Here is a 12,883-nt window from a genome sequence, read left to right on the forward strand (position 1 = left end):
GTACGGAGGCATTTTGTTCATCGATTGCATTCAGAGGATGTCCTAGCTGCAGCAGAGGTGACTATGACGCTGTTGCGTCAAGGTCGATTTGTTAAGTCAATTGCCACTGGGTGAAGAAGGACAAAGCAGCCTTTCAGAAGCTGTGAGCCTTCTTTTCCCATCTCGTTGCCTTTTTACATGATTACTCGCCGCTGAACACGCACAAGTGAAACCATCAAGTGCACTAGCGATATATCCAGCCCCCGGCGTCATTGAACCAAAAGTGAAACTCGAAGGCATTCGGTCCGTTTCCCACCATGTACCTGAACCACAGGGGCTTTCCTTCGCCGTTATCCTTCTCTTACCATCCGAACAAATTCTCCTGCTCATTGCGAAAAAGAGCATGCAGAAGATCCCTGCGATTTCCTGGATCTTCACACAGGGCCTCGAGGCTGTTCCAATCCCACAAAGCGCGTGGACAATGCTTCGCGATCAACACGACCTGGTCGGAGAGAAACTTGCGCATCAGAGAGCCCGGTGGACAGAATGAGAAGGCAACGTTTGGGACTTGGATAGACTGTTCCTCGTGGTCGTCGAGTATCCTCATGACTTCGAACATGACATCGTCCTGCAGCTGTGGGATCTGGTACTTGTCGCCGAGAGTCCACGCCTTGATGACAGAGAGGCCGAATCCCTGTGGAATCTTGGCCCTAACCAGCCAGTAGATGAAGATCTGCCAAGCCTGGAGGTCGTCCTCGGGTAGGCGCAGGATGCCGGTTTTCGCCTCTTCGTAGGTGTTCGAGCCTGTGAAGGCGGTTTTGAAGAAAGGTGAAGCGGCGCAGATGATGGACTGCTGGATGAGGAAAGGGGTGGGGTCGTCGCCGATGTAGATGCTGACGAGTCGATCGTCCCGCATGGAGCTGTTAAGAAGATTAGCAGCGGCTCTCTGTGTGTTGTGAAGTGCGATACTCACTCGAATATGCTCTCAGCAGTCTCGGCCACGGTGTCGGGGTCTGCCATGGTTGTGCTGCGGCTTGTGTGCACAGCCGAAGTTTGCAGGGAGTTGGCGAAGTTGAAGAGGGGCAGAAGCCGAAGCGCGAGAAAGGGCGACGCTTGCGCACGGACTGCGCTTTCACATGCCGCCAAGACCACTTCACTTCTGAGTGCTCTCATACATCGGTGACGACGTCTCACCGCCGTTTAAATGTGCAGTACTAGAAACATATGGAAGATGGCTGCCTGGTTTTACCACTTTCTGCATGTTTGAGGATCATGACACACTCTAGTCTTCACGTGACTCTCGAAAATATGGAAATGCAGTGTACATGAAGAACGCAACAACAAATTCAGTATCTTAAACGAGGAAATTGCTATACTTGCCGAGATAATGACGGAGATCGACTATGTCTTTTAAGCTGGGGATGAATCCCTCGCTCATGTTGAGAGTGCTGCTCATCTCGTGCTCGTCGGTGCGAAAGCCTCGTTGCTCAGCAGCATAATCCTAGCCATGTGCCAATGATCCTTTCTCATCGTTGCGCTGAAATCCATTCGTCACTTCTGTACCAACCGCCGTCCGAGTTGAACCAGAAAGAACCCCCCACACTAGCATTTCCGTGCGTGTTTGGTCCGTTTCCCACCATGTACCTCATCCACATCGGCTCCTCACCCTCGAAATCCTCCAAGCAATCCCGCTCGTGTTCCAAGGTGTCCTTTGCAACGGTAGTAATTGCAGCCAAGAGGTCTTTGCAAACCTCCGGATTGTCACACAGCCTATCCCAGTTCGGCAACTTGCGCAGCCGGGAACCTGGAACACTTGCGTCCAAGTAGTCTTTCACAATATCCAGAATTTTCTCATGATCCCAAGTATGCTTCGAAAACAAGAGCCACATGACGTCGTCCTGGAGCTGACTGATTCCGTACTTGTCGCCGAGGTTCCAGCACTGGATGAGCTGGATGGGCTCTGCCATTTCCCACACGGTCCCCTTTACAAGCCAATATATGAACAGCTCCCATGCCTGAAGGTCATCTTCAGGCAGGTGTAGGACTCCTTTTTTCGCCTCCTCGAAGCCTTTGTTGGTGAAGACAGCTTTGAAGTAGTCGGAGGTGGCAGCAATGATGGATTGCTGAATACGGAGAGGCGTGGTGGCGTTACCGACGAATATGCTCACGAGGTGGTCGCTTTGCATGGACCTGGAAGAACGGCATGGTTAGTGGCGCTCGTCAACAGGAAGCTTGTATCCACATACTCGAACACACTCTGCGGAGTGGGCTGCTGACCTGGTGAGGTCGCCATGATTGCGTGGGCTTCGTATGGAGGGACGTAGAGGTGGAAGTTGTAAAGAGGATGGAGTAAGCTAAAGCGCTGGAGAAGGGCAGAGTTTATGCACGGGCCTGGGCTTTCACATGTTGCCCAGACAAACGCTGCAGCTCACTTCACTTATGAGCGCTCGAATCAGGCCAGTAATTCGTCGGACACTGAGACACGTGGAAATATGGCTGTATATCATCTCTTTGTAGCGATTCATTTCTGCCTTTTTCCTCTTCCAGGCACCTGCACAATTCACACGTCAACCTGTCCCCTTAAATCGGCGTCGACATTTCGATAGATTGAAGATAAGACATACAGCAGAACAATACACCCTCAACAAATAACCCCATTCACCCCTCCTTGCACCCCTCGCAAAACCACTTCCCCTTCGGCGCCTCATCAATGCCGACACAACCAAAATGAAACCACTGCCTCTCACACTTCTCTCCATCACAAGCCAACATTCTCCCAGAATCAGGTCCATTGCAGTAACAATACCTCAGCCCATCATCCTCTTTCTCCATCTTCAGCTGCTTCAAAGACATTTCATACCCACTTTCCCAATCCCCACAATCGCTCGCTTTCCGCTTCTTACTCGAAGACTTTCGAGTTGCGACGGTCTTCTCATAGTGATCCTCCCAATCTTTACAGCTGGCGACTTCGCGGCGTAGAGCCTTCGTCTCATCAACCTCCTCCTGCTCAACATCCCCATCCCCATCACCACCATCCTCCTCCTCCCCCTCCTCATCAGGATCAACAGTATTCTGTTCCGGATCAACCAACCCATTCCACACCTTCGTCACCCCCTGCTCATCTCCTTCCTCCGTCTCCTTCAGCTTCTCATCAATCCACCCTTCCGTATAACTGCCCCCAAAGTCAATAATCCACAACTCCTCATTCTGGTCGACGACGAAATTATCCCCTTTCGCGTCACCCCAGATGATGTCGTGTTGGTGTAATACATCGACCATTCGAGCCGCTTCATCGGCCCATTTCAATCTCTTGTCCTCGTCTACGCCGGTGTCGAGCATCTTCGTTAGCGGGGTGGGGGTGGTTATGGCGTCCATTATGAAGCCCATTATGTTCTTTTCGTCATCGTGGAAATGGACCAGCCCGCGAAGGAGAGGGACACGGAACTCGTTTTGGAGACCTTCTGCTTCGATTCTCTTCATGACTTGGAGTTCGCGTTTGAGGGGCGCGTGTTGGGTGTTGTCGACGACTTTTAGGAAGTATTCTTTCTTCTGGTATTTGACAAGAGTTGGGTGAATGGGAGCGATCTCGTCGCTTTCGGAGAGGACGGTGAGATCTGCAGCGGGAAGGATGGGGATGTCGAGGTTGCGCAGGTATTTCGGTAATCCCATCGCGGGAATGAGGGCGTCTGTTCGTTTTTGTGTTGCCGCAGCCGGGTAATCTTCTAGTTGGGCTTGAAGTTTACCATCTTGGATTCGCAGGTCATAGTAGTGTGTTGGACAATGATACCATTCTTGCACGCTCTTTCCGGTTGACTTCTTCGAGACGTTTTTCGGGAACACCTCCTTGAAGGGGGAGAGCATCCATCGTTCCAAAGACTTGCTTGGCTCATCTGGTGAGTCGTCCTCCTCTTCCTCTTGCTCCTCGACGTCAACAGCACTATCCTTTCCCTCATCAGACTCCGAATCCTCATCTTCCTGTACAAACAAAGGTGCAGTCACCTTCTGCTCTCTGTCGTCGGCTTGTGCATCTTTGCTTTGCTCCAAACGTTTCCTGAATTCTCTCGATATCTTCTTTCCAGCATTCGAACGGTCCTGTAGATTCTTAGAGTCGGCAACGACATGATACCGTTCTCCATGAACGAGTGCGCTCAAAGAGCATCCATTGTCGTCATAGAAGAAGTTGAGAACGTGGTAATGCGGTAGTTTGCCCATTGCGTTGCTTACAGAAAGTAGGAACAGGAAGAAGTGAACGAAAGAGATGCGGAGCACAAACCAAACCTATGCGTCGTTTCACGCGCTGTTAGCATTGACGTTTTGGCTTACCCCTAACAAATGAAAGATGTCATGGTTGTTCCTCTGGTACTCTAAGGGAGATTCTTGCATCACCACTCTCGTGCCGAGTCAGATAAGGTGTGGGCTTCCGAGATCCGCTGAACGCTAACATCGAAGCTAGTGCTAGTGCATCTGTAAGGTACGATCGATCGCGTGAGGATCAATACCAGCCATTTGATATATTGTTCCGTCTTGTTGTCTTCTGATTTTTGGGAAAAAGTTCGTCTTTTCGCGAGGACAACGACTATCTTTGGAAGGGGAGCCATTGCAAGGTCGGTCAGACATGCATGGCGACTATTGAATTGATTGACTTCGAAACTGGTTCCCTTTTCCACGACCGAGATGAGGGAATGCTCAACGAGCCCGATCTTTGCTTCATTGAGTGTACCTTCATACTGCTCCGACGAACAGAGATTCTGGCCCCGCTCAATCTGCATGACCACCTTTTGCACGACTCATAGAGCGCCGCCGGTGAAGCAGACGAATGAACAGGGCCACCACAACAACAGAGGCCAAACAAACAGCCCCGAGATTGAGCAGCGATGGCCTTGCGTGGTCGATTCGCAAGTGACCCAGTCCAGGTACTTTGCCGAAAAAGCTGCGGTCCGCGATTGAGCTCACGCCATTCTCGAGGATCCGACCAGCCGCATCAATTGCAAGCAAGCGGATGTATCGTCCAGAAGCCTGATACTCTGCCGTCTTTAACGGTATGGCAGTCTCAAATCCAGTCTTGGCCACTTTGACAATCTCAGTCCATTCGTCATCCAGCTGATTCGATACCTGAAGAAGCCATTCTTGAACGTCTGTAGCTCCGTTCCAGCTTATATACGCAACATCCCTTTGGACTGCTACCGAAGGCGCATGTTGAGGCCGTCCAGCCCAAGGAAACTTGTAAGCTCGATAGCTTTGGACGTTGCCTGTTTCCCAAGAATCAGGACTGCCAAAGTGCATGTCGCAGAGAACTGTGCCATTGCCGGCGAACTCGGTCATGACTGAGTTGATGCCATATCCAACAAGGAGCCTGGAGTCTTCTTTCTTTCCTTGAGGGAGAACCTGTACAGATCCTTGAGTGGACGACTGGACATGCTTCGGATGGATGAACTCTCGAACAATGCGGACCGTGTAAGCTTCGTCCTTGCCGTTGATTTCCATCACTTTGGCAGTGTCCTTCTCGCTCAGTCCATCGTCCGCACGTGGATCCACGTGATGACTCTCTTCCAGAGTTCTCTTCGACCTCTTTGAAGTTGGAAATGTCACCTCCACCAGCATGGCCCGTGAATACCCTGGTCCATACTTGTAGTTCCAATCCAATGCTGCGTTGTCGAAGATGGTCATCAGACGAGTCACCGTGCCCTTCTTCTTTGACGGAGGAGAATAAGTCTTCCGAAAAGCCGAAGCAGGCACAAATCTGGCATCGTGCTGCCACGCCATGTTGATCACATGTCCAGAAGATAGGTCCTTAAAGTCGTTTCCTTTGCCTCCCAGGGTCCAGAGTACCTCTCCGGTCTTGCCATCGACGTAAAGAATCGCATGCAGATTCCTGCCAGAGATGAGATAGTTGCCAGATTCGTCCTTGTCCACTGAGTTCAAGTGGATGAAATCGAACGGCTTCTCTCTGGTCCCTTGATCAAGACCCTCAATTCTGTTATACGCATGGGTCATATTGACGTGTTCAGAAGCTCGCCACTCGAAGATCGCCTCTCCAGTCTCGATGTTCACTTCTTGGAAAAGGCAGTCGTAGGCAGCCTGGTTCCAGACATCGCTGAACTTGCGTCCAACCGGCCGCACATCCGCTTGAATCGGCTCGAAGATGATCAGAAGCGCGGTGTTGTCCGGGTTAATGAAGAACTCATGCAAGTCTGCGAATCTCCCATTCGCAGCGCCAACTTTATGAACCATATCGTAGGATGAATTGAGCTGTACATATCATTAGAACCCCAATTTCCTAAGAACGTAATTGAATCTCACCATATAATAATGACCAGCCCCATGCCCCCTAACCCTATCATCCCCCAACCAAAACATCAAATACTCCTCGCCCTTATACCTCTGCACCCCAAGATCATAAGCCTGGCCACCAAACTTATTCGAGAAATGGTCGGTCCAAATAAGATTCCCATCGCCATCGAGGATCATCGGCCCGGGCGAGGGGACCTTCCAGCCTCGCGGTGTAATGAAGTAGGAGCCGCCATCGTTACACGCTGGGCTGCGTACTTGGAAGTCGATTATGGGGGCCTTGAGTTTGGAGGAGACGAACTTATGGGTTGGGTAGCTGTTGGCATGCCCGCGGATGATGTCGCTTCCGGCGGCTTGGACGGATGCGAGGAGGCAGAAGAAGAGATACAAGAAAGAGAAACGAGCCGATGGACAATGCCTCATCGTCGCTGGACGCGAGTGAAGTTGCACATTGCGAGATGCTCGCGTCGCTGCCCGGAAAATCTCCGAAGTCATGAGTGCCTGAGGCAGCAATTCGCAGGCATCCGGCACTGCTACCAACAACACCATCCTTGCTTGTTCTTCAACATTACATCTGTCTCGCAACACATCTACCACGACCAGTGGAGATCAACATGCAATTGCAAAGCTTGGCGCAACCTCAGGCAATTGGGACTAGAGTCTTGTCGACCCCATGCATACCCGCACCGAACCTGCACCTCTCTCGAAATTCACAGCGACCGTCATATAGACAGTGGTGTCCTGCAACACAATTGGCATCGCGGCAGACCGTCCCATTCTCACACGGAATGTGTCGAGCAACTCGCATCAAGGCGCGGCGCTGCTCACCAGACAGCTCGCCGTCGTGGCTCTTCTTGTACGGGCAGTGCGCTTCCAAGGGCGTGCAGCGGGTGAGGAAATGCCTACCACATAAGTTTCGAGAGCTCAACTCTTGCGCCAGAGTCTTGTCGCACCGCTCCAATTTTGGGTCGATACGTTGTCCACTCTGGTTGAACCGCAGCGGCGGTGCATTTTGGGTCGATGTACCAATCTGGTTCTGGGAAGTGACCACAGTGGATGGAGGTGAGGGTTGCGTCTGCGAAGCACTGGCCGCGGCCGCTGCATAATTTGCGCCATTGATTGACCCATACTGAGGGGTGCAGACGATCTTGTCTTTCCGGAAGATGTCTGGGAATTCGATCTGCTTGAAACGAGCTGCCAGTGCTTGGAAGTCTCCGGGAAACGGAATGGATTCGACGAGAGTAAGTCTCTCATTTACTGAAGCGGTGCTGAACTGACGCAGGAAGCTGACATAGCCTCTGTCTGCAGACGCAGCCAGCATAATGTGTTTGCAGTGCTGGTTGGACCAATACAAGGTCAGATTCTCTGGACATGGTCAGTATCCGTGTCCATTCACTTTGGGGGCAAGGAAGGATAACCTCTGATTTTGTGATCGGCTGCCTCCTTATCGTTCCTAACATCGATGAACTCCGCCAGAGGCAGTTCACGATTGAAGCCGCCAATGAAGGCTCGGACCAATTGAGCGCTAATTGAGCCGGCGGACTTTTCATACGCACCACACAAACGAAACATGTTTGTGTAGATGCGAACAACAATCTTGCACTGGCTCCCGCTCTGTAAGTCTAACGCGTGAGAAGTGATGGCCTCGTGAAGCCTCTGAGCAGCTCTGTAACCGCCGCCAGCACCATCTCTCACGAACTCATCGTTGAACTGGATGATCAGCTTGTGGTTTCCCGGCAAACGGTACTCATTGTCGACTCACATGCGTGTTATCTCCATCTATTAGGACCAACAAGAACGGGCTCTCCTGTTCGATTGACCTCAGGCGAGTAGACAGCTTCTTGTTCTCCTCTTCGGCTTCCTTGATCTTTCGTACGAAGTTACGCTCATGGAACTTTAGGGTGTCGATCTCTTCACGCAGTCCTTCGTTGTCGCTGTGCGAAAGCTTCAACTTTTCAAACAAGTCCTGCGCAAGACTGTCAATTTCGAGACTGGAGATCAATCGCACTGGCAACCATACCTCAACCAAACTATGGCGAGCCTCATCACTGCTTCTGAGACTCTCCCACTGCTTCGTTAGTTCGCCGAAGCTCGACTCTGCGGCCATGAATACCTGGCGATAGGTTATACACGAATGATTGTCGCCAAAACAAGACCACGCAAGGAGTGAGCTTGCACATTATATGTGTTTGTCACTCTGCCGCACTGGAGCTGAGCCACCTGCGCATGTACGTCCATTGGCCGGGGATGCTCCGTTCTGCATTTGTCTGTATGCGCCGCAGCTGCGACCAAGCGCCCGTGTCGACACAGTCCAGCTACTCACCGGTTGACAAGTACTGTGCCCTTGTCTTCATCTAAGACAGCGCCTCTCCAGAACGCAGAAACCTCCGACGTGGTCCTATAGTTTGTCAATTGCCAGGTCATGGGCTGGACTTCCTAAACCCTACTTACAGCAGGAGGACTACTGCAACAAAATGATGCACCTGGCGCTTTCAAGCAATTTCCAGCTCACATATCCTATTGACGCCTACATTTCGACGTCATCTCTTCATCGCCCCGACTACACCTTAACCTTCAACAACCTCTCCGCATTCCCAAAACAAAACCCCTCAAACTCCTCCTTACTCAAAATCCCACTCTCCTCAATCTGCTTCACAAACTCCAACCCCGTCTCCGTCGTCGAAAAGGGATAGTCCACGCCATACATCACCTTGTCCTTCGGAGTCACTTTCAAGAGACACTCCAGCGGCGGCAGACTGAACATCCCACTCGTCGTGACCCAGATGTTCTCCTCCCAGACCGTTCGCAAGGAACGCTTGAACTCTCCCCAGACCCGCGTGGAGTGGATAGTTCGTTCGAGCATGTAGGGCAGCATCTCACCCATATGGCCGATGACGAGTTTGAGTTTTGGGAAGCGGTCGAAGAGGCCTGCTGCGAATAGACGGAGGACATGGAGGCCTGTCTCAGAATGCCAGCCCCATGCAGCGGTCGCCATCATCGTAGAGGAGAAGTCGGATAGGCCAGGCCCGGTGTAATGCTCTTGGAGATTTGTGCCTGGGTAGACGGGGTGAATGTAGATGGGGACATCTAGCTCGACGGCTTTGGCGAAGACGGGCCAGAACTTCTCGTCTTCGTAGCGAGTACCGTCTTCGAGATGATTGTTGATGAGAGCACCTGGGAAGTTGAGCTGTTTGACACAGCGTTCGAGTTCTTCCGCTGCAATGGTGGGATCTTGCATGGGGAGCATGGCGAAGCCGGCCATCTTGCCAGAACTTTTCTTGCATGCTTCTGCGAGCATGTCGTTGGCTTTGCGGCATTCTTCTACGGGCGTTGGACCACCAACATGCGAGAGGACTTGCAGGGCGAGGCCGCCGTTATCGATGTCTTTGGTTCGGAGATCTGAAATGTCGTGAAGGCGGGAATCGATATGTTCTGGGAGTCTGCTGTGTAAAGGGTCTGTCATGTGGAACAGCCCAGAGTCGAAGTGTTCTTCGAGGGCGATTAACTTGGGTGGCATCTTGATCGTCGAACGTGACGATGTCGTCGAAAGGCTTGCTTTGGTGGTGCTTGAGTATATCAATGGCGACAACAGCCTGGTCCTACGCAACACTTTATACATCCAAACGCGGAGCTTTCAAGACCATATAACGACCGGTACGGCGTTTCGGCGGCGTTTGTATAGGACCGTCTATGTCCATTCACCTGTTTTCCAACGATTTGATGTCATTGGATGCCGTCCCTTTCAGGCCACCAAGCTGATCAGTTGATAGGTCAAAGCTTACCGGACGCCAATGGGTGTCATGATGTTGCCCTTTTGGAGGGCGTTTTGCTATTTGGCCATCTGCTTGGAGTTCTGCTCTTTTTCTCCTCATCACCCTCACTTCAGTGTGATGGAACACGGATACGACGACAAATAAGTTCGATCCATACGCCCGCATTTTTTCCTCCCAGGAAAACCAAGATCCTGCGATTTCTATGTCATCGACGGACATCAAAGATGGAGGTAGCGGCTCAGCCGATCTCGTACGAACTCAAAATTGAATCAGCCTGGACGCCTGGAGCAAAGTCAATTTCCTATATTGAACATTTCAACACCCATCCCCTGCCCCTTACATCACCAACCCTTCCTCATCTTCTCACACGTCTCCTCCACACCGACAACATCACCCATCTTGGCATCCATATCGAAAAGATTCCCATTATGGATCTCCTTCGTGCGATCTCCACACGCATCGCCCACAACCATAGGCCTGAAGTTCCAACACTGCGCATCTAGCGTCGTAGCTCTCACACATCCCGAAGTGCTCACCCCACAAATTACCACAGTGTCGACTTGTTTGAAGTACAGCTGCGAAGCGAGATCCGTGCCGAAGAAAGCAGAAGGGTGCTTCTTCACGATGACAGTCTCGCCCTCGCGAGGTTCCAGACCAGGTAGGAGGGCGTCGTAACCTCGGGTGTCGCCCTTCTTCCACACGTCTAGGACCTTCGCTTTGAGGTAGAATAGCCCAGCGTCGGCCATGTCTTCCCTTTCGTATTGCACTTGGGTCCAATAGACTGGGCAGCCTCCCTCGCGGGCTGCAGCGAGGAGGTCTCGCATTGCATCGGGGGATTTGGCGGCTTCTGGGTTCGAGGAGAGGTTCAGAGGGGAGCCTGGGGTAAAGTAGGCGGCGCAGACGTCGATTATGATGAGCGCGGGGCGGGAACCCTGGGGTTATCAGCTGGATCAGGTGGTCCTATGGAAGGGAGTTATATTACATACCCATCCGAGACGGTTTGCGAAACCTGATGCGCGATAGGATTGTGACTCTGCATGATCGGTTTGTGCAGACATTATGATAGAAAGGGTGAGGTCGAAAACTTGAACAGAAGTTGTGTGGCGAAAAGGAATGAGCGACTTACAGTATGCAGGAACATCGAAAGTATATAGTATGTTGATACTCTTCCACACCCATGCCTATTTGCTGCCCGATAGGCCAACTCGCTCAGCCGAGAGAAGAAACTCCACAGTCAAGCTGCGAAGCTCTACAACATGGCCGCGAGCTCAACAAAACGTACAATAGATCCCCCGTCAATCCAGTCTTGACACGTCTCACGAACTCACACCCTCATTTCGACGCTTGATATATAGATCGCTCATATGAGCTTGCATTCTTCACCCTCTTCACGCAGTCTTGGCCCAAGCGGCCTGCAGACCGATCAAACTGCTCACAGTACCAGCCAAGCCCACAATACCGTCGTCGAAGTTGATCAAGCCCAGAGCAGAAGTCGGGACCGTAAGATCGGCGAGGTCAGAGACGAGTTGCAGCTGCGTAGCCGCTCGTTCCCTGCAGCACATATATGTTAGCCCAAATCTCACCCCTCTCAATCCTATGTATACGTACTTCTCCAACTTCTTCTCCTCAACCTTCTTCTCCGCATCTCCCTCACTCTGCTGCTTCTTCGCCAACTGGGTCAAGTTGTAAAGTGTGTAAAGCCCTGCGGCAACATTACATGCCAACCCAGCGAACCACGCCCTGTACGCCTCTTGCTGCAGCCTTGCGCCCGCACTGAACTTGTAAATCCCAGTCTGATCCAAGTAACAGAGCGCATCCAAGCTCAAGTACGTGGCGTAACCGAGCTGGCGGCCCACGGCGAGGGACTTGAGGACCGGGTCGAGCGCTTTAGAGTCCGCAGCTACGGCGGCGGCTTTGAAGTGTTCGACGAACTTCCCGAGACGCAAGGCTTTGCGGACGGAGCCGAAGTTCTTCTTGATCGCGTCAAAGTGCGCGATTGTGGTTGCTGGGTGGTTCGTGCGGTAGAGGTACCAGGCGAGGAAGCGGGAGAAGTATTGGAGGGTACGGAGGACCTTGTCGCGGCCGACTATGATGGTATAAGGTATTAGTATGTCGTCCTCTCCTCGTTGTTATGCTGTTCGGGATGTTTCGCGCTTACCAGTCGTCGCAACAAAGCGGTTGAAGTGGCTCACCGCGGGGTGGTAGATGACGGCGTCGGCGACCATATCGGCGGTGGTATGTCTCTCGATCTGTTTGGGCTATGATGTTTCTTCAACGCAGGGAGGTTTTAGGTATTAGTATTAAGAGAGAAGAAAGATAAGACGGGAGCGCATCCGATGCAGAGAGCTCGTCACATCGTCCTACTTCGGCATGTGAAGCCTCGGCAGAGCTACGACCGGCCCGTCGGCATTTCATTCAGAAGTGCCAATTTCGGCAAAGCGTGCACGTGACGAAGCCGTTAGTGTTTGTCGCGACTTCGTGAACCAAACAACAAGTCCTTCGAAAGATATCAAGAATTGTTAGCAGTCCGTTGTTTCTGTTAGACGACACTCTACGCACCATGCATCCAGGAGCGGCCAGATACAGTGAACGAATGGCTACAGGTCGCCATTGGCTGCTGGTACCTTTCTCCTGCCGCCCCCACTGCATGAAAGCCGCATGATGTGGTGAACATCATGCAGTGATCAGCCATTGGGCGCTGAAGTTGCACAAGCCACATGCAGTGTGTTTGCCGCTGTGCCTCTGGGGCGACCTGGAATTGCTCGATCTATGATTCAGCTCAGCCTCATGTCCTCTTCTTTTCAACCACAATTGATCATAAGACATGCTGAAGTGACACAGCA

At 51.9% G+C, this 12,883-nt stretch overlaps 7 protein-coding genes across 7 annotated transcripts; all 7 read right to left on the reverse strand.

The window, feature by feature from the left end:
• Positions 1–340: 340 nt before the first annotated feature.
• On the reverse strand, positions 341–999 carry M409DRAFT_18526 (uncharacterized protein; the record flags this gene model as incomplete). Its single annotated transcript, XM_033804537.1, has 2 exons — positions 341–899; positions 953–999. The coding sequence occupies 2 exons, from the start codon at positions 997–999 to the stop codon at positions 341–343; spliced, it is 606 nt and encodes a 201-aa protein (XP_033672299.1).
• Positions 1,000–1,505: 506 nt separating this feature from the next.
• On the reverse strand, positions 1,506–2,272 carry M409DRAFT_50856 (uncharacterized protein; the record flags this gene model as incomplete). The annotated part of the gene is made up of 2 exons (XM_033811654.1): positions 1,506–2,169; positions 2,226–2,272. 2 exons carry the CDS (start codon positions 2,270–2,272, stop codon positions 1,506–1,508), a joined length of 711 nt encoding a protein of 236 aa, XP_033672300.1.
• Positions 2,273–2,637: 365 nt separating this feature from the next.
• M409DRAFT_18528 (uncharacterized protein) lies at positions 2,638–4,191 on the reverse strand (the record flags this gene model as incomplete). Its single annotated transcript, XM_033804538.1, has 1 exon — positions 2,638–4,191. The coding sequence occupies one exon, from the start codon at positions 4,189–4,191 to the stop codon at positions 2,638–2,640; it is 1,554 nt and encodes a 517-aa protein (XP_033672301.1).
• A 546-nt stretch (positions 4,192–4,737) lies between these two features.
• On the reverse strand, positions 4,738–8,374 carry M409DRAFT_18529 (uncharacterized protein; the record flags this gene model as incomplete). Its single annotated transcript, XM_033804539.1, has 6 exons — positions 4,738–6,228; positions 6,280–6,695; positions 7,096–7,632; positions 7,686–7,977; positions 8,030–8,233; positions 8,288–8,374. The coding sequence occupies 6 exons, from the start codon at positions 8,372–8,374 to the stop codon at positions 4,738–4,740; spliced, it is 3,027 nt and encodes a 1,008-aa protein (XP_033672302.1).
• A 453-nt stretch (positions 8,375–8,827) lies between these two features.
• M409DRAFT_63697 (uncharacterized protein) lies at positions 8,828–9,784 on the reverse strand (the record flags this gene model as incomplete). The annotated part of the gene is made up of 1 exon (XM_033815717.1): positions 8,828–9,784. The coding sequence occupies one exon, from the start codon at positions 9,782–9,784 to the stop codon at positions 8,828–8,830; it is 957 nt and encodes a 318-aa protein (XP_033672303.1).
• Positions 9,785–10,381: 597 nt separating this feature from the next.
• Positions 10,382–11,098, reverse strand: M409DRAFT_18531 (uncharacterized protein; the record flags this gene model as incomplete). The annotated part of the gene is made up of 2 exons (XM_033804540.1): positions 10,382–10,972; positions 11,027–11,098. The coding sequence occupies 2 exons, from the start codon at positions 11,096–11,098 to the stop codon at positions 10,382–10,384; spliced, it is 663 nt and encodes a 220-aa protein (XP_033672304.1).
• Positions 11,099–11,428: 330 nt separating this feature from the next.
• Positions 11,429–12,265, reverse strand: M409DRAFT_63698 (uncharacterized protein; the record flags this gene model as incomplete). Its single annotated transcript, XM_033815718.1, has 3 exons — positions 11,429–11,591; positions 11,649–12,126; positions 12,199–12,265. 3 exons carry the CDS (start codon positions 12,263–12,265, stop codon positions 11,429–11,431), a joined length of 708 nt encoding a protein of 235 aa, XP_033672305.1.
• Between the last annotated feature and the right edge of the window lie 618 nt (positions 12,266–12,883).

The sequence above is a fragment of the Zasmidium cellare genome (assembly GCF_010093935.1).
Source record: "Zasmidium cellare ATCC 36951 unplaced genomic scaffold M409scaffold_5, whole genome shotgun sequence".
NCBI lineage: Eukaryota > Fungi > Ascomycota > Dothideomycetes > Mycosphaerellales > Mycosphaerellaceae > Zasmidium > Zasmidium cellare.